This window comes from Hypanus sabinus, chromosome 23 (genome assembly GCF_030144855.1).
Source record: "Hypanus sabinus isolate sHypSab1 chromosome 23, sHypSab1.hap1, whole genome shotgun sequence".
NCBI classification, from domain to species: domain Eukaryota; kingdom Metazoa; phylum Chordata; class Chondrichthyes; order Myliobatiformes; family Dasyatidae; genus Hypanus; species Hypanus sabinus.
The window spans coordinates 22,004,054-22,030,824 of record NC_082728.1 but is presented as its reverse complement, the minus strand read 5'-3'; the positions used below and the strand labels follow the sequence as shown (position 1 = coordinate 22,030,824).

Genomic DNA, 26,771 nt, shown 5'->3' with positions numbered 1-26,771 from the left:
CCAGAAATAAAACTCAAGCTTGGTCTCAACTTAATTTCCAAGATGTTTACACTGATGAAACGGAAATTGGCTCTAGTTACGAAGAGTATACTGCAGTTCAACAGTAAGCAGACATTAAACACCACAAACCGAAGGCTGCAAATGAAAAAAGCAGATGCAAGATCTGGACATGGTGCTCCATGATAGTGCTACCATGGTTACCAATTAAAACAGTTGATGCCAAATCAAAAACAAGTTTAAATTAACATCTTAACCCTCCAATGAAATGCAGCTTTCCACTTCTCAAGTGAAAGAGTTACACTTTCAGTGCGGAGCTTCCTCATGGATTTTTACGCTTTGCATCGACACAAAAAAAAAACTGGCAAGTTTGTGTTGTGTGCTACATAAAAAGGCAGCTAATGTTTTTCCAAGTTTTCATCAGGCAATGCAATATTCAGCACATTATAAATCTGGTTTCCTTCTCCCTGGAAATATTAGCAGACAATCTATTTGGTATCCTATGCCCAACCCTACATCACAAACAATTTAGTTTTGGCTTGTCATACAATCCAAGTAATAATCCTAGCCCAAGTCATTCTATATAGAATATTGAATATAATTTTATCTAATTACCGCTATGTGGAATTAGTAAAGTGTGTATGTAAAGGATGCATATTTAACACAAAGCTGTGAAATACTGAAAGGTCATTAAGACTCAGCAAAGCTTCCGCCTTTCTTTTTTTGAAAGCCTCAAAATAAAATGCACTTCATGCCTTATGACAAAGCTGTTGTAGTACACTTCAGAATGCCAATATATTGGCTAGTTGGGATTTTCCAGTTTTTTTTTTGGTTTCTGTCTTTACTACAGTGTCTGGGTATACATTTGCATAATACTGGCTGAGCTCTGATGTATGCCAACAATGGAACAGCAGCGCCAGCTACTGAGAGCTGTAGGAAAGTGCAACTATGATTAATTGCAAAATAATAGGGGCTCAACAGCACTGCACCAACTTAATTATCAGCTATTTAAATAGCCATCATATTGTATCATCTAGCCTAATGCAGGGTAGTTAGTTAATACCTATTCATGTCCAATGCTATTAGAGAACCAAGAAACAACACATATTACAAGCTGGGCCAGGATTGCAGAAGATTTAGTGATGCCAGTTCCCCCCCCCCTCCACCCCACAGTCATGTGCTGGTCAAGTACTAGTGCATGGAGTATCTGCATCAGTACAGTGATGGCGCCGGTTTGTTACTAAAAGGAATGTTTACATATTTGTCCTTGGAATGAAATTATATATGGTTCATAGACAAGGTTTTATTTTGCAACCCTTTCTCTAGCTCTGTCTCAGCAACAGATTGAAAGCTTATAACACATGGCTAGGAAATAAATCTATACGTTACTTTAATGTTGTAACTATAACTCAGCTTCACCATTGGGATTACTTGTGTAAATGATTTGGGAGAGAAAAAAAAGGGTATTTCGCAAAAATAGTATTGTGTCAAGACAATATCTTTTTGTAGATATGGATTCTTTGTATGCCCTACAACTATCACTGATCAATAACTGAAACTGATTTTCCAATCTTATCAGAAAATAGTAGCAGACATTCAAAATAAACTATCCCACATTAACAGAAAGGGCATAATTCGTGTATTTCACCTAATGTCCTTGAATTTAAACACATCTTTGGAACCAAGTTATTCTATTTGCCGTCTAGAGTAGAAAAAAACTAAAATATCTGGTTCTTTTTATTCCTCCCTACAGCTTTCAATACCATAGATCTGTACTCAATTTAGGCTGTAGAATTTTCCTCAGCTTAATCCAATATCATTCCACAACTGGCCTCTAGAAAACACAGCTCACAGGAAGAATGACCGTTTTACTCTTTGTTACTGGAGATGACGTGACTGCATCTCACCATCAGTTGGACAAAGTACCCAAAAACAAACTCAATCAGCACATCCAGAACTTGGAACTTTCTGGTTACAAATTACGTCTAAAATTACAGGAGGGAGACTAATAAAAAAAATAAGCTCCACTAATTCCTAGTTCACAATAAAATATTCTGATATGAGTTTAGAATTTGCTTTTTGCATAAAATATCATGTGTTCAAATCTCTATGACTGCGATTCAGCAGATCCTGCAACCACAAGGTTAGATCAATACAGAAAAATGCCAACCTGTGAACTAAACCCTTCAGACTAGAACATCAGCAAATTTTAATGATGCTTGATTATTTGTATTATAATGTGATATGCATAAATCATAAATAGTGTATATAACTAATCTTTCTCATGCAACTATCTGGCTGATTCACGCACTACACATACTATATGGGATCAAAATTAAGAGGGATTTTTTTTAATGGTCTAAGTTTAACCTCATGTGCGAATGGAGTATATTTCACAAAACTGCAAGGACTAAACAAAGCGTAAAATTATAAAAAAAAAATGCAGACTAAATAGCTTTTCAAATTATTTTCAAAACATTAAAATGTCTGTTGTCTTCAAGTCCAAAAGATGTGAATTTAGTCATTTTCCTCCCTCAAGGAAATGCCAGGTGCAAACAGAAAATGCTGCTTTCCGAATGCATATTTAAACTTTATCAGTCCTATCCATGAGGCTTGTTTTGTGGTAATTTGCACACCAAGGGTTTAAAAAGAATTCAAATTTAAAGCTGCTCACCCAAGCCTAAACCCAAGATGTTTAATTTCCACACGTTCACAGGATTCAAGACATGAATGCACTACAACATTTTGAAACAGAGCAAGCTAAAGGGTTCAAAGATCCTCTGCTCATAACCAAAGTTGATCACCTGGGTATTAATCACACTATTTAGTTAAAACAGCAGAGTTTTAATTTCAATAAACAAAAATTTTTGGAGTTCTACACCAAGCAAAATAAAAATACAATAAAGCTCGATTGACTGTTGGAAGCTGGTGCAGTGTGAAAAAGAAAACAAATGTGGCATTAAATTCTACAAAGGGAATGCTTTCTCTGATGGACAGGAAGCTGTGGTGGTCTGCCACAGGAAGCGGCACTTCAGACAGATATGAGGCAGTTTGCTCAGGCGGAGGCTGCAGCAGAGAAAAAGAGGATTTCAGACAGACAGCGATACAAAGCTGTTGTACTGCTGGATATTCCGTTTAAGTATATCTGAACAAGGACCCAGGACACGTTCAAATCGCGGTCTGTCCAATTTCACACACTTCAATGGACCACGTGCTACCACTGTGGCAGCACGAGGACGGTTCATCAGAAGAGCTATTTCACCTGAGAGAAAAAGAAAAACACAAATCAAATCCATACTTCCAAGAAATTTCCAAAAGAACCAAGTCTCCGTACTGTCCTTGGTTCAGCATGTTAATACTAGCTTTCCAGATTTGATTTCCATTGTTTGCCATTAGCTAACTTAAGCTGGACTACTTTTGCTTTGAGGACTTTTGGAGCAATGCTCTGGTATACCTCCGACAGTGTTCACTTTTGCAGTCAAAATTTCAGTCATTTCAAAAAATTTTTTTAAATAATATCTACACAAAGAACTCACCAAAATAATCTGATGGCCCCAATCTTCCAACTTCTATGAACTCTTCATTTTCCGACCTGCGTTGCAACACAGCTGCTGTACCCTATAAAATAAAGTACACTTGAAGCACATTCACATTTAACACTGTAAATTGAAAGTGTCCGAAATTCATCTACCAATGCACACTATGTCTACTAATTAATAACACGAGTATTTTTCATATTAATTATAGCAATAGCAGTAAAGGCCTTATATTGTAAAATTTGCAGTGGTAAACACTAACAGAAATTCATCACTAAAACTGAATATCTCAGGGCAGGGGTTCCCAACCTGGGGTCCACAGACCAAACATGAACTCTTGGTTATTGGTAAGGCTCCATGGCACAAAAAAGGTTGAGAACCCATTTTAAGATATACATTTCAAATGGTTAAAATAGCTCAAACCAAGACATGGCACAGTAATATTAACTTCAAACCAAGACCAGTAGTGTGCCTTATGACATTAATATGCAAAGATGTAAGATTTTACAACTATCAAAAAAATGCAAACCACTTCCTGAGCCTGATCACCAGGCCACATACAAAGAAATTGTCCCAAAATAAACAAGTTGTATTTTAATGCTCAAAAATCAAGTACAATGAAAATGGGAATTTTACACAATCAATCCCCAACAGACTACCTGACTGCCAGCAAAAAAATGATGGCAGGATTTAGAAGAACTAATTCCTCTCTTAAGTCAAAATATGAATAGAAAGCATTAAAAGGAAACAGCCTGAATTTAAATGTGCTGTGGCTTGAAAGCAGATGCCAAAGATTCACAACAAAAAATCAAGCCTTAACAGATACAATACATATTTTGTCAATTCCAGGAGATTAAAAATTTGAGTTTAAAGAAACAAAAGTGAATGAACCCCAAAGGTAACTTTTAACAACAGTATTCAATAGAATATCTCCAACAACAGTGAACAAAGGCAACACCTATCAGAAACAGCAGCCAAGACCTTGAGTTTTTGGGTATTTTCACTTGAAATAATTAAGCTTCTGGAAAGAGCATTTACAAAATAATGGATTCCATGTCCAACAGAAGTCAACATTCAAATTCCTACTTCATTTTCTAGACTGAGATTAATTGCAAAATAGTTATAATACACAGCACAACTGATTTTTAGACATTTGATAAGATGCGAATTCTTTGTTTGGGACATCACCACAGGGCAAATAATTGGGAGATTTTCTGATTAGACCACTAAATTTACTGTCAGAATTTAAACAATCTGTAGTAGAAGGCATGTTCTGAATGAACAAAACATCCTTATAAAAAGAACATAGGGCAAGACCTTAAAAAATGACAATACTGTAGCTAAGAAACCTATTGTTCAGAAAAGCAAATTAGAACATACAATGCTTAGAAAGATTATTTAAAATTTCATTCTCAAGGGACAGCAAACGTTGAACAATTGCTATCAGTTTATTTAGCAATACAGTACTGAGTATGCCTTCTAGCACTTCGTGCCACACTCCCCCAACAGCCCCAAATACCCCAACCCAATCACAGGACAATTAACCATGACCTATTAACTTACCCAGTACATCTTTGGGTTGTGGGAGGAAAATCATAGTACCCAGGGAAAACACACGGATTCCGCAGAAAAGCTGTATAAAGACTCCTTACAGATGGCCCCAATATTAAACTCCGATGCCCCAAGCTGTAATAACATTGTGCTAACCACTATGCTACTGTGGCATCCATGGCAAGTATAAATCAAAGGACTCCTGAAGAGCCTATGACTTACAAAATAGCCATAACCAACACCACCAAGTGGCTGGCAATCTAAATTTTGCTGACATATTAGTAAACAAAATAGTCTGTTAAATACTTAATCTATATTCAAATGGGATATTGTCTTATATTATTGCTACCTCTAAAATAATGAAAAATTCATCTCCAGGTTCTCCTTGAACCACAATCTTCTGTCCATCTTCAAACTGCACCGGTTCCAATGCATCAGCCACAGTCAACCGTTCCCATTTATCCAGTGACTCTGTTTGGGGATGGGAAATGGAGCAAGGGAGAAAATTTCTTTTACGTTTTGAATAGCATATGTTTAAGTATATCAAATAAACATCACAAAATTACAACAAAATATTGATTCAATCACCTCTTCAATATATCATTAATCATAATTCTGTTTGCATTACGGGTTTCTCAAACTAGAATACAACTAAGCACGTCAGCAACATATAAAATGCTGGAAGAACTCTATGGAGGGGAATAAGTCGTCGATACTTCAGCCTGGGACCTTCTTCAGGACTGGAAAGGAAGGGGGAAGAAGCCAGAATGCATTGGTGGGGGAAGGGAAGAGTCCAAGGTGGCAGGTGAAACCAGGTGAGGGGAGATTAAGTTACAAGCTGCGAAGTGTTAGGTGGAAAAAGTAAAGGGCTGAAGAAGAAATCTGATAGGAGGGAGAGTGGACCAAGGGAGAAAGGGAAGAAAGAATGGTACCAGAGAGGGAGGAGAAGGGATAAGAGGGGAGCTGCTCTTGAGAACCTTCACTTCAGAAGATGCATTATTGAGTACAAAACAATTGGGACTTTGATTTCAAAGGGTTCTGCATAAATTCAAGATCCATAATTCTCCTTACCAAAATTCTCAAACACCTGGACAAATTTTTGCTCATATAGAGGAAAGTAAAGCATTTTCTTCCTACCTAATATGGAGACCTTACTGAGGAACTCTTCATACATCTTTCTTTTTCTCAGCGTGCTTCCCTATAAAAGGAAATATTATAAAATTACCACAAGATTTCACATCCAACAGTTTTATATTTCAATGCTTTTATGTGTTTTATTAAGAGAATAATACACAAGGTTTAAAAGATATTTATGATAAATGCTATATATCCTTTTACATATGTTAAGCAATCCCATGGTGTAGTACAAATGCAGTTTTCAGGAAAATCAAGATATCAATTTAACCTTGCAATTTTAGTATAAAAAATGTATATGATCAATTTGACAATATTAAAAACTGCTGGAGTTGCTGTGCAAAATGGATCACTAATAGGCATGTACAATCACTGTATAACATTTTTACAGAAGGGTTTCCATTCCACTGATAAGTCAATAGAGCAGCTAGATGATTTAAGCAAGCAGCAGTATCCCATATATTACAGATTGGGGCTAAATCCACACTGGGTTAGTGCAAGTAAAAAAGCTTTTCAAAATTGGTGCAATTCTGATGGAAACAGCAAGATCTGAAAATTATGAATAACGCTGTACAATATTTAAAGATTTTAAGATTCTGAAGGATTTTGAAACCATGAATTTTAAGATTGTTAATCCTAACTAGAGAGTTTCAGAATGTACTTCAGGTTAATATAGTAAAGAGTGCAAATACCATAAAAACATTCACATTACTTGGTTCATTATTCACACTATACAGTTCAACAATGGAATATCAAAATTAGTAGCTAATTGTCCTCAAAGATGAGGTCATGCAGCTTGAAACTGTAACACTGCAATCCACCTATTGAAGTTACAGGTGTCCCCCACTTTAAAAACAGTTTGCTTTACGCCACTTCGCTATTACAAAAGTTACCTGTTTTCGCATTACAAAGAGGATTTTCGCTTTTATGAAAATTTTTCCCATATAAATTAATGGTTCTTCGCTTTACGCCATTTTGGTTTAAGAAAGGTTTCATAGGAACGCTCTACCTTTGTAAAGGGGGAGGGGGAGGAACACCTGTACATCCACAACATTGCTGACTTAAAATTTCCAAGATTTAGCCACGCAATAATATACAGACAACAATTCCAAGATGATACGTAATTTGGTGTGGAACCTATAGGTGGTGTTATTCTCATGTATGTGCTGCCTGGAACACCTGGGTACACTGTTTTGGGAAGTTCTGTTACAGTAGCCTGACACACTTTTTAGATATTTACACTCAGTCATACTAACACCAATGGAGAAGGAAATGGGTGCACTTACACTGGCAATCAAGCAGACTGCTTTGCCCAGGATGGTGTTCAGCTTGTCCACCTGGGATGCTCTTGCAGCCAAATCACCCCATTAGCTTAATGGTGGCCTTCCAACATTCATGACCAAACATGTAGAACTACCTGATCTGTTGGTTAGGAGGTAATATAAACGTATTACTCTTACCATCAAGATTCTCCTATAGCTGTCTCGATCAATACCCCATAGCTTCACATTGGTCTTTGCTCTGACAGTTGCAGCTCTTGGGGTTCCATAAATCAATGCAAGTTCTCCAAAACTGCCACCCTCTCCAATGCTAGTCACCCATTCATTGTTAACATAAACCTAAAATCAAAACAAGCAGAATCAAAATGAACAGTTAACAGATGCTAGAAACACAAAATTTCACAAGCGATTGGAGGTGAGAGAGCAACCATGGGGAAAACTGATACAACACTTCAGGTCAAGGACCCTTCAACAGAACTAGAATTTTTTTTTAAAAATGAAGCATGTTAGAAGTTACAAAACAGTTTCACCTGGATGCAGACCAAAATCAATTTCAATTACAGTAGATTCTGGTTAATTGGGACACATTGAGACCAGTACATTTTTGCCCAATTAAGCAGCTGCCTCACTTAGCTGAGGTTGCAAGGAAATAGTTAAAAGGTAAAAAAGCTAAACTTCCATTTAACTGATTAACAAATTATGTATTTAAATAAAATACAGAACAAATTAGAACACTATCAACACTACTGCAGTACTATAAAGCTGTATATTATTTCCTTATTGTTATCAACAGAGGAATTAACCCAGTGTACGTCTTCTTTTGACTGACTATAAATGAACAAAATCAGCACAGACACCTTGTAGACAATGGACTGTTTTCATATAATGCTTTTGACGACTGTATCTTCCAAATCTTTGTTTTCATTATAACATTCAAGATGAGTGTCAATACCTTAAAATTCTTTGTAGTTCCTAACTTGAAATGCCATATTCAAGTTTGCTGATGACACCACTGTTGCAGGCTAAATCAAAGGTGGTGATGAATCAGCATATAGGAGAGAGATTGAAAATCCTGCTGAGTGGTTTTATAAGGACAATCTCTCACTCAATGTCAGCAAAACCAAGGAACTGTTTATAGACCAGGTGAGGGAAACTAGAGATCCATGAGCTAATCCTCATTGGAGGATTAGAGGTGGAGAGGGTTAGGAACTTTAAATTCCTAGGTGTTATTTTTTCAGGAGACCTGTCTTCCACCCAGGATGCAAGTGCAATTACGTAGAAAGCATGGCAGCAACTCTGCTTCCTTACAAGTTTGCGGAGATTCAGTATAACATCAAAAGTTTTAACAAACTTCAATAAATGTGTACTGGAGAGTATATTGACTGGCTGCATCACAGCCAGGTATGGACACACCAATGCCCTTGAATGGAAAATTCTATAAAAAGTAGTGGATGTAGCTCAGTTAATCATGGCTAAAGCCCTCCCAACTATTGAGCACATCTGCATGAAATGCTGTCGCAGGAAAGGAGCATCCATCTTTAGAGACCCCAGCACCTGGGACATGCTCTCTTCGCACTGCTGCCATCAGGACTTGCACCATCAGGTTTAGGAACAGTTACTACCTGACAACCATCAGGCTCTTGAACAAAGGGGATAACTTAACTCACACATCATTGAAATGTTCCCACAACCAATGAAATCACTTCCAAGGACTTTTCATCTCATGTTCTCAATATTTATATCATTGTTTCTTCCTTTTGCATTTACAAAGTTTGTTGCATTCTGCACTCTGGGTAAAAACCCTAGTTTGGCAGTCGTTCACTGATTCTGTTATGATTACTATTCTATAGATTTGCTGAGTCTGCCCCCAAGAAAATGAATCCCAGGGTTGTATATTGTAACATACATGTACTTTGATAATAAAATTCACTTTGTACTTTGCCGTAGTGAAACAGTTTCACTTTCATTCTCTGCCACTTTGTGGCATCTTCAAGACTAAATGCTTGAAACTGCAGTGAACAAAACAATTCTAAATTGTTTTTCTGCTTATTTCTTGGCAACTACCAGTGACAAACATCACTGCTTTTCAATACAAGCATACACAATTGGTGCTGTTTAAAAACTGTTTATTCTAAGCATGGTGTAGTGTTTAACAGCCACACACTAGTCTTACACGTCTTACACTAGTCAGAAACTGTTCATCAGCATAGTAGCATAGTGGTTAACCGGGTTCAATTTCTGCCGCTGTAAGGAGTTGGTACATCCTCTCTGTTACTGCGTGAGTTTCCTCTACGTGTTCCAGTTTCCTCCCACAATCCAAAGACAGCTGGTAGGTTGATTATTGTAAATTGTCCTATGATTAGGCTAGTGTTACATCAGGAGTTGCTGGGCAGTGTGACTCGAAAGGCCTATTCCGTTCTGTATTTCAATAAATAAAATGACTGTCCCCTGCCTCAATTAAGCAGCAGTGTCCCAAATAAAGAGAGAATCCCTGCTATTTTATCCATTCATTTTTGTTCTTTAAGAGTTGTCCCAAATAAGCAGCTACCAAAATTAACCAAAAGCCCAATTAACCAGAATCCCCTGTACTTTGAAAATGGTTAGAGACAGAAGCAGCAAAAAAACTGAAACAGTCACAACTATGAAGAGCAATGGACAAAAAGGCGGTTATCCAACATTAAGCTGAACATTAAATCCCCAAAAGGAAGACAAGCCACTAATCCTCAAGCTTGAATTTGCCACAATAGGAGCAATAGAAGCAGAAGTCAGGGTGTTAGTGAGAGACAAATTGGGCTGCAGCTTTACCAAACAGCTCTATACACTCAAAAGGTGTAACCCTGAGCTTCCATCGCCTGTTATGCCAATTTTAACCTATTTTCACCTGTCTTTGCCCTGGTAACAGTAATATGCAAAAGTTTTAGGCACTTATGTATAGCTAGGGTGCCTAATACTTTATAGTAGGTACTGTACGTTGATCCTATGACATTCAACAGAAGCTTGAAGAACAGCACCATACTATTTCCATCTTTGAATGTTCCCCCACATCCATCATAGATGTGGTTGCATCTTTAACTCACTTGTGTTCCTTCTTCCTACTAACTTTAGAATTAACTGTTATCTCATAATTTTGGTCTGAACCCCTTTCCCCTTCCACAATTTAAACAAGATGCTTGTTTTCTTGCTTCTCTATTTCTGATATAGGATCTTGGCCCAATACACTGACTTACCACTCCTGCCCCCGCCCCCACAGTGCAGATTCTACTGACCAACTGAGTGCTTCCAGCAATTTTTACTTTTATTCAGAATTAAAATATTCTGACTTTCACCATTTGAAGTTCAATTATATAGGCATTGAGAAATCAATTACATTTATCAAATGCAAGGACAACATTTTAAACAGCATGTCAGCAACACCAAATTATCAGTGCATTTCAGACAACAGCTGAACCTGAAAATTTTGATTAATTGTTTAATACATACAGCCATTTCCTCAGAAGCCATTTACACTATATCCACATAGCCTGTAAAGTAGGATGGCTGGTAGCATCCAACTCAAATACTACATCAAAAATTAACAGTGTTCCAGAAGTGTAACTCATTAAATAGCAACGTTATATACAATTTAAAAAATCTATCTTGCCATTATTTTAAGCGTGTGATCACACAATGCTTAAAAATCTTCAGAAAAACTAGACTGGCTTCTTCTGCAATGTGGGAATATGAACATTTCAGGCATCATTTGTATTTCTCAGTAAGAAACATGACCAATTTACCAGTTTTAGGGAAGAGAAAGATATTATGCCAATATTTGAAATTTAATCATCGAATGGAACAGTGCATCGGTTCCATTATACTACAGTCCTACAAGGCCATTAACTGAGTAGTAATTTCAATTTTTAAAACGTGCAGTATTTAGATTTCTACATTTAAATCTGTAACAAATTGGTGGTATGTACAATTTGATAACAATTAGCATTAATCTGTCTTTTTCATTAATGAAAGCCGACATTATTAATATATTATGCACAAGATTTAAAAAATCATAAGTACAATTCAGCATTCACACATTGAAATAGTAGTGCAAAATAATCACTCATTCCATTAAATAGCCTCAAACTTACATCCATTTCTCCTTGATCAATAACATAGAAATTATCTCCTTCATCACCTAAAAGAAAAATATACATCAAAATCTTACATCAAAAAATTGCTGTATTTTTAATTACAATAAAGAAATTTTTAAAAATTTACCCCACCAAAACAATAACCAAGAAGTCAACATATAACATTTTGCGACTAATCAAGCTTACATCACAATCATTTCCCTCATTCCCTTACCACAGACTCAAACATCCAATCTTCAACCAGTTTTCTGGTTTTCATCTCTTTCTATCCATTGCACAAGAAACAGTCTCTTCATCCTCTCACCCCCAACAAAAAAAAAGCCAGACTATCTATCATTAAAGACTCTCACCATCCAGGACATGTCCTCTTCACCTTACTACCATTGTGGAGGTATTACAGGAGGTTGAAAATGCACACTCAATGTTTCAAGAACAGCAACACCATCAGACTTTTTGAAAGGTGCATGAATCCATGAACACCATCTCATTAATCATCTTGAACACTTACATTTGTACTTTGTAACATAATTTTTATGTCTTGAATTGTACTGCTGCCTCTAAACAAATATACGACATGTCAATGATAACAAACTGAATTTTGAGTTTAATGAAGCCAAACTATCTATCCTTGACATTTACTGAATTTTCTCACTCCCTGCATGCCACCTTGGCAGAACAGAAGAGCATTTTCAGTAATAGATTAAGACAACTGCACTGCTCCAAAGAGTGCTACAAGAGATCATTCTACGCTCAGCCATTAGGCTCTATCATGAGTCAACCTATAACTGGGAAGTGATGACCCCTCCTGTTAAGACTGTTATTAACCACTATTTACCAGAGCTCTGTTAATCACACCTTTCTATCTTGGACACCCTGTGCAATATTACCATCACTTCTAATCTGGACGGTGTAAATGTGCACCCATTGCTGTATAATATTATGCTAATTCTTGCACTACCATCTCATCAGTGTGAACTTGGAAATCTTTTTCACATCTTATTTTTAAGGTAACTTTTTTTTATTCTTTCTTACTTCTCTCCTAATATTTGTAAAACTGTGCACTTGTAATGCTACTGTGACACTGCAATTTCCTTTGGAATCAATATAGTATTTATCTAACTATATGTATTTAAAGGTCCAAGTCCCTGACCAATATTCTGGGTTACTATTACCCTGACATTCAAGTAGACCAATCACATAAAAGCTATGGGTACAAGAAGGCCTGCAGCCAGATTTCCACCAGCCAGGCATGACAGAATGCTCATGATGATCAACAGCATCTACGACAAAGAAGCCCACTTGGCTGGTATCTCATCCACAACTTGTAATCATACCTGTAGTGTGTACACTGCGTTGCTTGCCAAGATTCCCCAAATTCAGCTTTCAAACTTATGACCATAATCACAAAGAACAAAGAAAGCAGGCACAGGGTAACACTAGTACCTGTCAGTTCACCTCCCAGTTTCAGGCCATCCTGACTTTGATACATAATCACGATTCCTTCAATGGCATTGAGACTGAATACTGGATCTCTATACCAAATGGTGTTTAAAGAGCTGCAAATCAGAATCAAGTTTATTGACACTGACATTGGTTGTGAAATTTGTTGTTCTGTGGCAGCAGTAGTGTAGGCCTTACAAATTACTACGGGTTTCAATGAAAAAATAGAAGTACAAAAGAGGGAAAGTAAAGTAGTTTTCAAGGATGGTTCGAAAATCTTATGGCAGAGGGGAAGAAGCTGGTGCTAAAGCATTGAGTGTGGGCCTTCAGGCTCCTGTACCTCCTCCCTGATGGTAGTAATGAGAAATGAGCTTGTCACAGATCGTTCTAAATAGACAACACTCAAAAACCGCACTCTGCAGCACTTGAACTTAATATCCTAACAGGAGATACCAGTTTCAAATTTTGATAAAAAAAAGCGATTTTGTTTCAACCTTTCTCATACTTTCTTCCGACTCTCCATTTATTCCAGTAGCAGCATTTGATTTCCACTTAGCCAATCCACATACAAGCATACCTATCCCCTCCTCTGAGAGGCTAATAAATCTACCAGCTTATCTTTGGGATGTGGGCGACAACCAAATTATTGTAGGAAACCTACATGGTCAAAGGAAAACCTACAAATTCTATAGATTCCTGGAGTTCTTTCCAACCCTTTTGTTTATGACTATCAACCCTTCAGCTAAATTTTTCCTCCTCATGATTATTCATTATTGTGGTGCACAGTTTCTCATTATATTTGAATGTTAATTTTAATATCATATGCTAACGAAAACATAGTTACAATAATGCTACGTCATGGACGTAAAAGCAAATCTGGCTATATTGCACCTCATACTATATAAACTTGGTATTTAGAGAAAAGCCTAGAAAACGAATCAACAAGAATCCTCCTTTAAACAACTGGTGGCTTGGATGGAAAGCTAAAAATCAAATATCTTCACTTTGACTCCATTTATCCTTCAGTTTAGAACTATAAGTAGTAAAAGCAGAAGCACAAGAAAGAACCAAGACGTTTACCAATATTAAATTCAAATATTGTTTCCTTTCAATGGTCGAAGTTTTGATTTTACCTTGTTGTATGACTGTTTCACCAGCAATGTATGTGACAGGAAACATTGCATCAAAAATATCACTACAAGAAATAAATGTTAAAACTTGAAGTTAGCAAATGCAGAAGTAGACAACATTTCAAAGTTTAAAAATTGCAGATTAAGTTCCAACAAGACTAATGGCCACCGTGCATTCACCCCTGACGTCCATTCCCATCAGGAACATTGCAGAATATTAAGTGAGAACACCACAGATATCATGGATCATTATTTTGACAATTTCAAAGCAGCACTATTAACCCAAAGACCAACTAACATGGTGGGAGAGTGAGGTGAAAATGCAGATAATTATTAAAATATGCATACAGTGACAAACCTTGTATAAATAATCTAATCCATGAAATGGTCCATCATTGGAGGGTCTTTCAAAGTCTATGATTAGAAATCAACTTAACCCAAAGATAATGTGCAGACAATAAGGACCTAAAGACTGTATAAACATTTTCTCTAATCAAATCAAAAGTCAATTTTCCACGTCTATTCATGAGAGCTTACATTTAAGAAACAATTCAACTTACAAAGAAATAATTTTGAAGAACATGTAACCGATATATATATTGTTGTGAACATTAAAGATCAATAGCCATAAAATCTTGAATATTTATCAAAACTTTCCATTTTGAAAGTTTCACTAAAGAACTCAGAATGAAAACTTCACCAAAGAATTCTGAACATCCGAAGCATCCAGGTTGCTCTTTTACATATTAGGCAATACATCACTCTGCACTATACCAAATCTTAAGTGACTTCTCAGACCTTTAAGTTAAACTGAAGCCCAACAAATGCTGCTAAATCATTGAGGCTGAAAAATTATAAAGCCCAAAACAATCTTCACATTCATGCCAAAATCTGTATTAAAAACTCCTCACCTTCTTTCATTGTCATCCAAATGAGAGAATAGCACATTCTTTTCAATGGCTTTAGCCAGGGCAGCCATAGTCTTGTAATCCTTAGTAATTACCTAAATTGTTACAAAATAAATATGAACCGCTTATAATGGTTGATATAGAATACAATGCATTGTATGGTAGCCTTCCTGTTTATGGATACTGTGGAAAATTGTTTGGTAAATCATAGCTTCCAAAAAAAAAAAAACAACTTGCATATCCATACACAAAATGTTCAATAACCTAATCAAATAGCATAAAATTGTACTCGTCTCCTTTCAGATATTTCTCCAAAATACATTCCTTAACTGGATTTACAAGTGGTAAGGACTGTACTCAGCCTCCACCTGTGAGAAGCCATAAAGGTGAATGGCTAATACTTAAGAAACTGTACTGACCCATTTGATTGTCTTTAATGTACATAAGACCTTGGAAAAGATTTTGGCAGTAAAACCCAATTCCATTTTTCAACACCTAAGACTCATAAATTTGTAGATTTGAGCACAATTCAATTGGATGTAATATTCTAAATCTTGTTGTCTGATGTGAGTAAATCTGCCCAATAATTGAAAATCTACCTGACTGCTTTCAATCAAACAAAACACACCTTTGTTGCAGTAATTAATTAATATCACTGGTGTTAGAAAAAATCAACAGAACCAGTGAATTATATGCAAAAGAATTTCAGTAAGTATCTCAACATCTGGCCAGAATGCAGACTTACCTTTCTTACATATGATGCAGCATCTTCCTCTGTGTAAACTTCAGCACTAATTGCCCCACGGCGTCCTCGCTCCTTCATTACTGGATTCATGGGTGGAGGGGGAGAGATTTCATCCTCACGCGAGTCAGATCGAGAACCCGATTTCTGCTGATTGTGCATCTGTTTGGCCTCCTCCTTTTGTTACATAAAAAAGGGGGAAATGTTAATTGACCTAGACATAAAGCTCCAGGTGGCCTTCATCTGTGCCAGATTCTTGTACAACTAAAGAAAATGAAAACAAAACAACTAAGTACCATCATTTGCACTAAATCTTTGCCATGTTCCTCATAATAAAGCATAATTGGAAACTTAATGCAAAATAATCAACATGGGAATCTGGATGAAAAAGGAATACTTCACCTTTTTGTTACTTGAACAAACAGTCTAGTGGAAATTTCACACAAAATGCTGCAGCTTTGACTGGACATACAATTCATGGTTTCTTTCAAATTAGGACACCCACCGTACAATAAAACAATTTTCAGAGATTAGTCAAACCTACCCCTGTCCAGCAATCCACCTAAATTATCTACAAAAGGCTATTTTAAGAATGAGAAAAACAATTCCGATTGAGGTTAAAGTCAGAATCGAATGCATGTCAGCTCTGGCAGGGTTGGCAGGCCAACCCTGCTTCCTAACAAGCAAAACCTCACACAATGAATGGTTGTGATGCCCCATGTCCAGATGAGTTCAATGCCTTTTATATGTAACCCCCTGGGTCGCCTCAGGCTCGCTCAGTTCGTTCTCGTCTAGGGGGAGCAGCCTTTGGCCCCGCTAAACTGGGTAATCAGCTGGTGTGGATGCTGTGTGATGTCCCCGCCTCGCCCAAAAACAGACAGTACACCATATGCGATTAAATGAGTACAATTTATAAAGGTTACTATAACTAAGTGATTAATAACGATACAGTATATATGAAGAAAAAAATAAAGAAAAGGCACCAAACTTATCAAAGTCCAAACCACTTCGTGCACAACCATTGGAGCTCAATTACTGAAGTCTTCTGGCCACCATTCGATCCCCTCCGAATTCCTCGACTCGCAGCTTAGGACCATCCGAAGTGGTCAACCAAGCACATCTAGCTTCATCTCCTCTTCTCGGAGTACCTCCTGGCCTTGGACCCCCGCTTGGAGTCCATTCCCCGCCCAGCTTACAGCATCGCGTCCTCTCTCTCTCAACTCCTCACGCTGATCTCCCCAAAAGCCCGCCAACAATAGCTTACAGACTCAGAAGAAAGAACATTAATCCCAATTGGTTTGCAAAGGAATACAATTCTCGATATCAGTAAATTTTAACCCAAACAAGCTTCCAGCACTCTCTCGCAACAAAGAAGCATTCCTGCTTTTAACAAAATAAAGAAGCCATTTTGATTACATACACAGTAACAAAGAAAAAAGAAGAAACCCCCTTTACACATGTACACTTTGAAAGGGAGAATAAAACTACACCTGCATGAATCCCTGCAGCATCTGGTATGCTCTTTCTCAGAGGCCGATGTCAGAATATCTTTCAAGAGGGTGAAACCCCACAAGGCATCAGGCCCTGATGGCATATGTGAGTAGAGCTTCGAAAACCTGTGTCAGCCAACTGCAGGAAACTTCAAAGACATCTTCAATGGTAAATGGTATGCTGGCATTCATAGCAAAAGGATTTGAGTACAGGAGCAGGAGGTTCTACTGCAGTTGTACAAGGCCTTGGTGAGGCCACACCTAGAGTATTGTGTGCAGTTTTGGTTCCCTAATCTGAGGAAAGACATTCTTGCCATAGAGGGAGTACAAAGAAGGTTCACCAGATTGATTCCTGGGATGGCAGGACTTTCATATGAAGAAAGACTGGATCAACTAGGCTTATACTCACTGGAATTTAGAAGATTGAGGGGGGATCTTATTGAAACGTATAAAATTTTAAAAAGGGATTGGACAGGCTAGATGTAGGAAGATTGTTTCCGATGTTGGGAAAGTCCAGAACAAGGGGTCACAATTTAAGGATAAAGGAGAAGCCTTTTAGGACCGAGATGAGGAAAAACTTCTTCACACAGAGAGTGGTGAATCTGTGAAATCCTCTGCCACAGGAAACAGTTGAGGCCAGTTCATTGGCTATATTTAAGAGGAAGTTAGATATGGCCCTTGCGTCTAAAGGGATCAGGGGGTATGGAGAGAAAGCAGGTACAGGGTTTTGAGTTGGATGATCAGCCATGATCATACTGAATGGCGGTGCAAGCTCAAAGGGCTGAATGGCCTACTCCGGCACCTATTTTCTATGTTTTCAATCTCTCACTGCTGCAGTCAGAGGTTCCCACCAACTTTAAAAGTCAAGTCAAGTCACATTTTACTGTCATTTCAACCATAACTGCTGGTACAATACACAGTAAAAACGAGACGACATTTTTCAGGACCAATGTGCTACATGAGACAATACAAAAAAATACACTGAACTACGTAAAAACAACTCAGAAAAAATACTACACCAGACTACAAACCTACCCAGAACCACATAAAGTGCATAAAACAGTGCAGGTATTACAATAAATAATAAACAAGACAATAGGCACAGTAGAGGGCAGTAAGTTGGTGTCAGTCCAGACCCTGGGTATTGAGGAGTCTGATGGCTTGGGGGAAGAAACTGTTACATAGTCTGGTCGTGAGAGCCTGAAAGCTTCGGTGCTTTTTCCCAGACCAATGTCCAACAGCAAAGTGAACTGCTTCAATTACCATTGCCCAGTGGCGCACACATCTACTGTGATTAAGAGCTTCGAGAGGTTGGTCATGGCTAAAATCCTCTCTTGCCTAAGCAAGGACCTGCTGCAATTTGCATTCAACCCAATCGTACTTTCACTTCTAATACACAAGCTCCAAAATCTGGGCCTCTGTACCTCCCTCTGCAACTAGATCCTTGACTTCCTCACCAGGAGATCACAGTCTGTGCAGATCGAAATAACATCTCCTCCTGACAGTCAACACTGGCACACTTCAAGAATGCATGCTTAGGCCACTGCTCTTCTCTCACTATACCTGCAACTGTGTGGTTTGGCAGAGCTCAAATCATCTACAACAACACTGCTAACAGAATTTCAAACAGTGACAAGAAGCAATAAAGGAGTAAGATCGATCAGCTAGCTGAGTAGCATCTCAACAACCTTTTCACTCAACATCAGTAAAACCAAGGAACTGATGTGCACTTCAGGAAGGGGAATTAGAGGGAACACACGCCAGTCCTCATAAACAGATCAGTTGTGGAAAGGGTGAGCAATTTGAAGTTCCTGGGTGCCAACATCTGAGGTACTACTCTGGGGCCAACATATTGATCCAATTACAAAGAAGGCTTGACAATTAGAAACAAAGAAAACCTACAGCACAATACAGGCCTTTCGGCCCACAAAGTTGTCCCGAACATGTCCCTACCTTAGAAATTACTAGGCTTACCCATAGCCATCTAATTTTCTAAGCTCCATGTACCTATCCAAAAGTCTCTTAAAAGACCCTATTGCATCCGCCTCCACCACCGTTGCCAGCAGCCCATTCCACGCACTCACCACTCTGAGTAAAAAAATTTACCCCTGACATCTCCTCTGTAACTACTCCCCAGCAGCTTAAACCTGTGTCCTCTTGTGGCAACCATTTCAGCCCTGGAAAAAAGCCTCTGACGATCAATGTCTCTCATCGCCTTATACACCTCTAACAGGTCACCTCTCATCCTCCGTCGCTCCAAGGAGAGGCAGAGTTCACTCAACCTATTCTCATAAGGCATGCTCCCCAATCCGGACAACATCCTTGTAACTCTCCTCTGCACCCTTTCTATGGCTTCCACATCCTTCCTGTAGTGAGGCGACCAGAACTGAGCACAGTACTCCAAGTGGGATCTGACCAGGGTCCTATATAGCTGCAACAATACCCCTCGGCTCCTAAATTCAATTCCATGATTGATGAAGGCCAATACACTGTACGCCTTCTTAACCACAGAGTCAACCTGCACAGCTGCTTTGAGCGTCCTATGGATTAAGACCCTAAGATCCCTCTGATCCTCCACACTGCCAAGAGTCTTACCATTAACACTATATTCTGCCATCATATTTGACCTACCAATATGAACCACTTCACACTTACCTGGGTTGAACTCCATCTGCCACCTCTGAGCCCAGTTTTGCATCCTATCAATGTCCCACTGTAACCTCTGACAGCCCACAACACCTCCAACCTTTGTGTCAACAGCAAGCTTACTAACCAATCCCTCCACTTCCTCATCCAGGTCATTTATAAAAATCATGAAGCATAAGGGTCCCAGAACAGCTCATATTACTATATTTCATTAAGAGTTTGAGGAAACTTGTACCATGGAGAGCATTCTAAGTGGTTGCATCACTGTATGATATGGAGGGGGCCACAGCACAGGATTGGACAAAGCTGCAGGAAATTGTAAACTCAGCCAGCTCCATCATGGGCACCAGCCTCCTCAGCAACCAGGACATCTTCAAACGGCAATGCCTCAAAAGGGCAGCATCCATGTTTAAAGACCTCCGTCATCCAGACATGCCCTCCTTTTATTGCTACCGTCATCGAGAAGGTCTAGGAGCCTACAGAGACACACTCAATATTTCAGGAACAGCTTCTTCCCTCCACCATTGGATTTCTGAATGGACAATGAACTCATGAACACTTCTTCACTATTTTTTGTTCCTCTGTTTTTAAACTACTTGTTTAATTAATTTTTATATACATTTTATAATTTATAGTTTTTATTACAATGTATTGCAATGTACTGCTGCAGCAAAACAAGTTTCACGACATATGCCAGTGATATAAATCTGATTCTGAAAGATCACAAGCTTGGTATAGTTATCATTTTATCACCAGACCCTGGTGTTAGGCCTTCAAAAATTAATATTTTAAAATAAACAATAACACTATTATCACAGTAAATAAACTAACCTTCTAAGTCATGAAAAGCCATCTGAAGTGAATGAGTTTGCAGCATGACTTGGGACAAGATTTGAGCTTTGATTAATGTGACATGGCTGTTACTTTCTAACAGGTGTCAGGCAATGAACCATGCTCCTCTTGCTGTTGCCATCAGGAAGATGGTACAGTATCCTCGGGATCTATACCACCAGGTTCAGGAACAGTTATTGCCCCTCAACCATCAGGCTCTTGAACAAGTGGAGGTAACTTCACTCAGCTTCATTCGCCCCATCACTGAACTGTTCTGACAACCTATGGACTCACTTTCAAGTCTCTTCATCTCATATTCTCAATATTTTTTTCCTTGTGTTTGCACAGTTTTTTGTCTTTTTGGTTCTTTGTTCATCCTGTTACATGCGGTCTTTCCAGTCTATTATGTTTCTCGGATTTACTGAGAATGCCCACAAGAAATCAATATCTTATGGTGACATAGGTACTTTGATAATAAATTTAGTTTGAGTTTTGAATTCAATCAACTTAACATGTTCAGTCACCAACAGCCAGAAATGCAAGTTAATGTCCATCCAAGGCTACACAGCAGCAACAAATTTGCTTTCTGTTTCAAAACATTGTTGCACAATACAGAAATATGATGGAATGCTTCACCCTTGCCTGGATGAGCAAGGAGCCTCAGTAACATTCTGTTTTCTTCATCAGCATTCAATACATTATCTCTCAAAGCAGCTCTGATTCTCTAATTTAGAATACGCAATATAGGAACTTGAAGGCTTCTGTGAAAAACCTCTCAAATCTGGAGTGACAACAGCAGGTGCATGGGAACAGTACACACACCAAACTGGCTAGGAAATTACACATGCATTTCTGGCAGGAACCCTGTTCCCTAACTGCATAAAGGAATTCAAAGAACATAGCTTTGAATAATCATAATCACCTTTGAAGATGAGAGAGCTGAAGTGTAGACTTGCCAGTAAAGTTCATAACAAGCAAAAGATTCAAAAGAGCAGAAGTTGGCCTTTCCCAAAACCATCTCTTCCAGTAATAATATAGCAACAGCATAGATGTTTAAAATGGACCAAAACAGTGGACAAATGAATTAATTTAATTCATCGCCTTCTGCCCAACAAGAATATTGTTCTTGATAAACTGACACAGAAAACCAACAGCACAATACAGGCCCTTCGGTCCACAAAGCTGTGCCGAACATGTCCTTACCTCAGAAATTACCAAGGGTTACCCATAGCCCTCTATTTTTATAAGCTCCATGTACCTAACCAGGAGTCTCTTATGCAATTTTGTTCCCAATTAGCAGCAGTGCTCCTGATGGCAAAAGTGAAAGCTGCCACAACTAATACACTAGTAAAGCTAAGACCATTTTTAAGTAAAAGTGAACAACTGAAGCTTTAACAAAGTTCCATCAAGAAATTGCTATGCACATTCATGCAAGTTTAGAATCAAAAATATCAGAATCAGGTTTATTATCTCTGACATAATATCGTGAAATTTGTCTTGTTGCATAGTACAGTGCAATATAAAGTTACTGTAAGTTACAACAAGAAACATAAAATAGTGCAAAAAAAAGCAAATTAGTGAAATAGTATTCATGAGTTTATAAATATGACAACAGAATTAGGCAAGTCTGCTCTGCAATTCTATCATGGCTGATTTATTTTTTTCTCAAACCCATTCTCCTGTTTTCTCTGCATAACCTTTGACATCCTTACTAAGCGCCTTAAAGCCTATCAACCTCCTCTTTAAAAATACACAGTTCCTTGATGTCCAGAGCCACCTTGGCAATGTACTCCACAGATCACCACTCTGGCTAAAGAAATTCCTCATCTGTTCTAAAGGGATGTTCTTTTATTCTGTGGCTGTGCCCTCTAGTCCCAGGCTTTCCACTTTTGAAAACATTCTCTCCACACCCACTTCTTCCAGCATTCAACAGGTTTCAACGTGATCCCCCAACGTTCTTCTAAAACCCAGCAAGCACAGGGCCAGCGTCATCAAGCACTCCTCATACAGTGCTGTGCAAAAGTCTCAGGCACATATGTATAGCTACAACCTTTGCACAGTACTTACGTTATCCGTTTCATTCCCAGGATAATTACCTCCTCTGAATGTTTTCCAACACCAGCACACCCTTCCTTGGATATGGGGCCTAAAACTGTTCAATACTCCAAATGTGGTCTGACCAATGCCTTATAAAGTCACACTCTCTCTATTCCAGATGACTTACTTACCTTAAGAACTTTAAGCTTCCCGAACACCTTCTCCTTAGTAATAGCAATTGCACTCACTCTGCCTACTGATATGCTCAAATTTTTGGCATGTGGCTGGTGTTGACAGTGAAGACTCACGCAAAATACTTAGCTTTGTCTACCATTTCTTTCTTCCCCATTACTTTCTCTCCAGTGTCATTTTTCAGCAGTCTATTGTCCACTCTTGTGTCTCTTACTACAGTGCCTATAAAAAGGTATTCACCCCTTTTGGAAGTTTTCATATTTTATTGTTCTTATACAATTGAATCAGTGGATTTAATTTGGCTTTTTTGACACTGATCAACAGAAAAAACATTATTATGTTAAAGTGAAAACAAATTTCTACAAATTAGTCTACATTACAATTATTAAACAAAATAATCGATTACATAATTACTCACCCCCTTCAAGTCAGTATTTATTAGATGTATCTTTGGCAGCAATTACAGCTTTGAGTCTGTGTGGATAGGTCTCTATCAGCTTTGTACATCTAGACATGGCAATTTCTCCCAGTTCTTCTTTTCAAAACTGCTCAAGCTCTGTCAGATTGCACAGGGATCTTGAGTGAAGAGCTCTTTTCAAGGTCAGCCGCAAATGCTCAATTGGATTGCGGTCTGAACTCTGACTTGGCCACTCCAGACAGACATAATTTATTGATCCCAAGGGAAATTGGGGTTCGTTACAGTTGCACCAACCAAGAACAGAGTAGAAATATAGCAAAATAAAACCAGAAATGATTAAATAATAATAAGTAAATTTTGCCAAGTGGAAATGTCCAGGATCAGCCTATTGGCTCAGAGTGTCTGATACTCCAAGGGAGAAGTTGTAAAGTTTGATGGCCACGGGCAGGAATGACTTCTATGACGCTCAGTGTTGTATCTCGGTGGAATGAGTCTCTGGCTGAATGTACTCCTGTGTCTAACCAGTACATTATGGAGTGGATGGGAGACATTGTCCAAGATTGCATGCAACTTGGACAGCATCCTCTTTTCAGACACCACCGTCAGAGAGTCCAGTTCCATCCCCACAACATCACCAGCCTTACGAATGAGTTTGTTAATTCTGTTGGTGTCTGCTACCCTCAGCCTGCTGCCCCAGCACACAACAGCAAACATGGTAGCACTGGCCACCACAGACTCGTAGAACATCCTCGGCATCATCTGGCAAATGTTAAAGGACCTCAGTCTCCTCAGGAAATAGTGACGGCTCTGACCCTTCTTGTAGACAGCCTCAGTGTTCTTTGACCAGTCTAGTTTTTTGTCAATTCGTATCCCCAGCCACTTGTAATCCTCCACCATGTCCAACCTGACCCTTTGGATGGAAACGGGGGTCACCGGTACCTTAGCCCTCCTTAGGTCCACCACCAGCTCCTTAGTCTTTTTCACATTAAGCTGCAGATGATTCTGCTCACACCATACGACAAAGTTTCCCACCATAGCCCTGTACTCAGCCTCATCTCCCTTGCTGATGCATCCAACTATGGCAGAGTCATCAGAAGACTTCTGAAGATGGCAAGACTCTGTGCAGTAGTTGAAGTCCAAGGTGTAGATGGTGAAGAGAAAAGGAGACAGGACAGTCCCCTGTGGAGCTCCAGTGCCGCTGACCACTCTGTCTGACACACAGTGTTGCAAGCACACGTACTGTGGTCTGTCAGTCAGGTAAATCAATAATCCGTGACACCAGGGAAGCATCCACCTGCATCACTGTCAGTTTCTCACCCAGCAGAGCATGGCGGATGGTGTTGAACGCACTGGAGAAGTCAAAAAGCATGACCTTCACAGTGCTTGCCTGCTTGTCCAGGTGGGCGTAGACACGGTTCAGCAGGTAGACGATGGCATCCTCAGCTCCTAGTCAATGCTGGTAGGTGAACTGGAGGGGGTCTAAGTGTGGCCTAACCATAGGCCGGAGCTGCTCCAGAACAAGTCTATCCAGGGTCTTCATGATTTGGGAGGGCAATGCCACTGGTCTGTAGTCATTGGAGCCACAGGGGCACGGCGTCTTCGGCACAGGGATGAGGCAGGACGTCTTCCACAGCACAGGAACCCTCTGGAGACTCAGGTTGAAGACATGGTGAAGTACCCCACATAGCTGGGGGGCACAGGCTTTGAGCACCCTGGGGCCGACATCATCCAGGCCTGCAGCCTTGCTTGGGTGGAGTACATTAATTTAAGTTGTTTTTAAGCCATTCCTGTGTAGCTTTGGCTTTAAGCTTGGGGTCATTGTCTTGCTGGAAAACAAATCTTTTCCCAAGTCGCAGCAAATCCGGGTCTTCGTTTGTGCAGGAGTTAATTCCAGCCATGACTAACCTCTTACTTCATCACAGTAGCCACTGGGTGAAACTCAATGAAGCAGCTCACCCTGCTCTTGGGCACTGGTCTCCCTTTTGAAGCAGGTGGGAACCTCCAACAACAGCAGTGAGAAATTGAAGATAACCTTGAACACTCCTGCCAGTTGGTTGGCACAAGTTTTCAAAGCCCTACCAGGTACACGATCAGGGCATGACGCTTTGAGAGTTCATCCTCTTGAAAAATGTCCTGACATGGGCCTCTCAGGGGGATCACTGGGGCACCAAATCCTGTAGGGATTCGCATAAATCTAGTTTTATTCTTCCTTTAAAAGTGTGCATAAAAGGTGTTGAGCTCATGTGCAAGACATTCATCATGTTAAGAGTTGCTCAGTAGGAAGTAATGGCCTGCAAACTCAGCCAGAGCTGATGTGCATTTGATTCAGACTCTAATCTCAATCTGAATTGCTATTTTGCTTTTAAGATAGCCTTCCGTAGAGTGTACCTGTACTTCTTGTCTGGTTCTGGATCACCAGTCTTGAATGCCCTCAGACTACAAATCTATTGGTTCACCCATAACTTTTGACTTGGGAATGTCAGAAATGTTCTTAAAAGGACATACTCATCCACCCAGGTTTTCATGAAATCAATGAAAATGGCGGTGTATCATTTAGAAATACAGCCAGGTGATCAGAGTTTCCAAAGTGTGGGCTTGGGACAGCACAGTAAGCACTCTTGATGGTGGCATAAAATTGGTCAACTGTGTTGACTCCTCTGGTTCCACTTGAGACATGTTGGTGTTAGCTGTTCAGAGACTTCTTCAAGCTGGCCTAGCTGAAATCTCCCACAATGAGGGTGGGCAGTTTCATGCCTGTTGATTATGTTGCTCAACTTCTCCAGAATCTGCCTGAAGCTGACCTGAGGTGGAACGTACACCACTACGAGAATGATGGCAGATGAAACGGACAGCATTTGACCATTTGATATTCCAGGTTGAGGGAGCAGGACTGAGACAGAACCACCATATTTGTACACAACAATGAATTAAACATAAAGCATACTCCGACTCTGCCTTTAAAAAAAACTGAGCTGTCCTGTCTTCATGGAGAATGGTGAAGCCATTGAGCTACAGCACTGCATTCGAAATGATGGGTGGGAGCTATGTTTCCATGAAGCAAAGTACAAAGCAGCCCCTGATATCCCTCTAGTACAGCAATATTGTTCGGAGGTCTTCAATTTTATATTCCAGAGTCTGTACATCCACCAGCAGGATAGTTGGGAGTACAAGTCTGAAGCATCTGCATTCAATTAAACCTTCTGGCATTGTAGTGCCCCACTTCCACTTTCTTAAAGGAGAACTACACTCAGGACCCAAGTCTGTCATCCAAGATTTGTCAATTTTGCATATCAGTAGATTTTTTTTTAATGCCTT

General features: G+C 39.2%; 1 protein-coding gene across 1 annotated transcript in view; it reads right to left on the bottom strand.

Moving 5' to 3' along the window:
- Positions 1–803: 803 nt before the first annotated feature.
- LOC132380040 (cAMP-dependent protein kinase type I-alpha regulatory subunit) overlaps positions 804–26,771 on the bottom strand; it is a 37,071-nt gene continuing 11,103 nt past the window's right edge. Inside the window, exons 2-10 of the mRNA XM_059948522.1 lie at positions 15,846–16,019; positions 15,104–15,195; positions 14,196–14,257; positions 11,620–11,666; positions 7,679–7,837; positions 6,222–6,282; positions 5,434–5,555; positions 3,534–3,615; positions 804–3,259 (exon numbers count right to left, since the gene is read on the bottom strand). Coding sequence (XP_059804505.1) covers positions 3,087–3,259; positions 3,534–3,615; positions 5,434–5,555; positions 6,222–6,282; positions 7,679–7,837; positions 11,620–11,666; positions 14,196–14,257; positions 15,104–15,195; positions 15,846–16,019 — 972 coding nt within the window. The 3' untranslated portion in view covers positions 804–3,086. The remainder of the gene's footprint in view (positions 3,260–3,533; positions 3,616–5,433; positions 5,556–6,221; positions 6,283–7,678; positions 7,838–11,619; positions 11,667–14,195; positions 14,258–15,103; positions 15,196–15,845; positions 16,020–26,771) is intronic.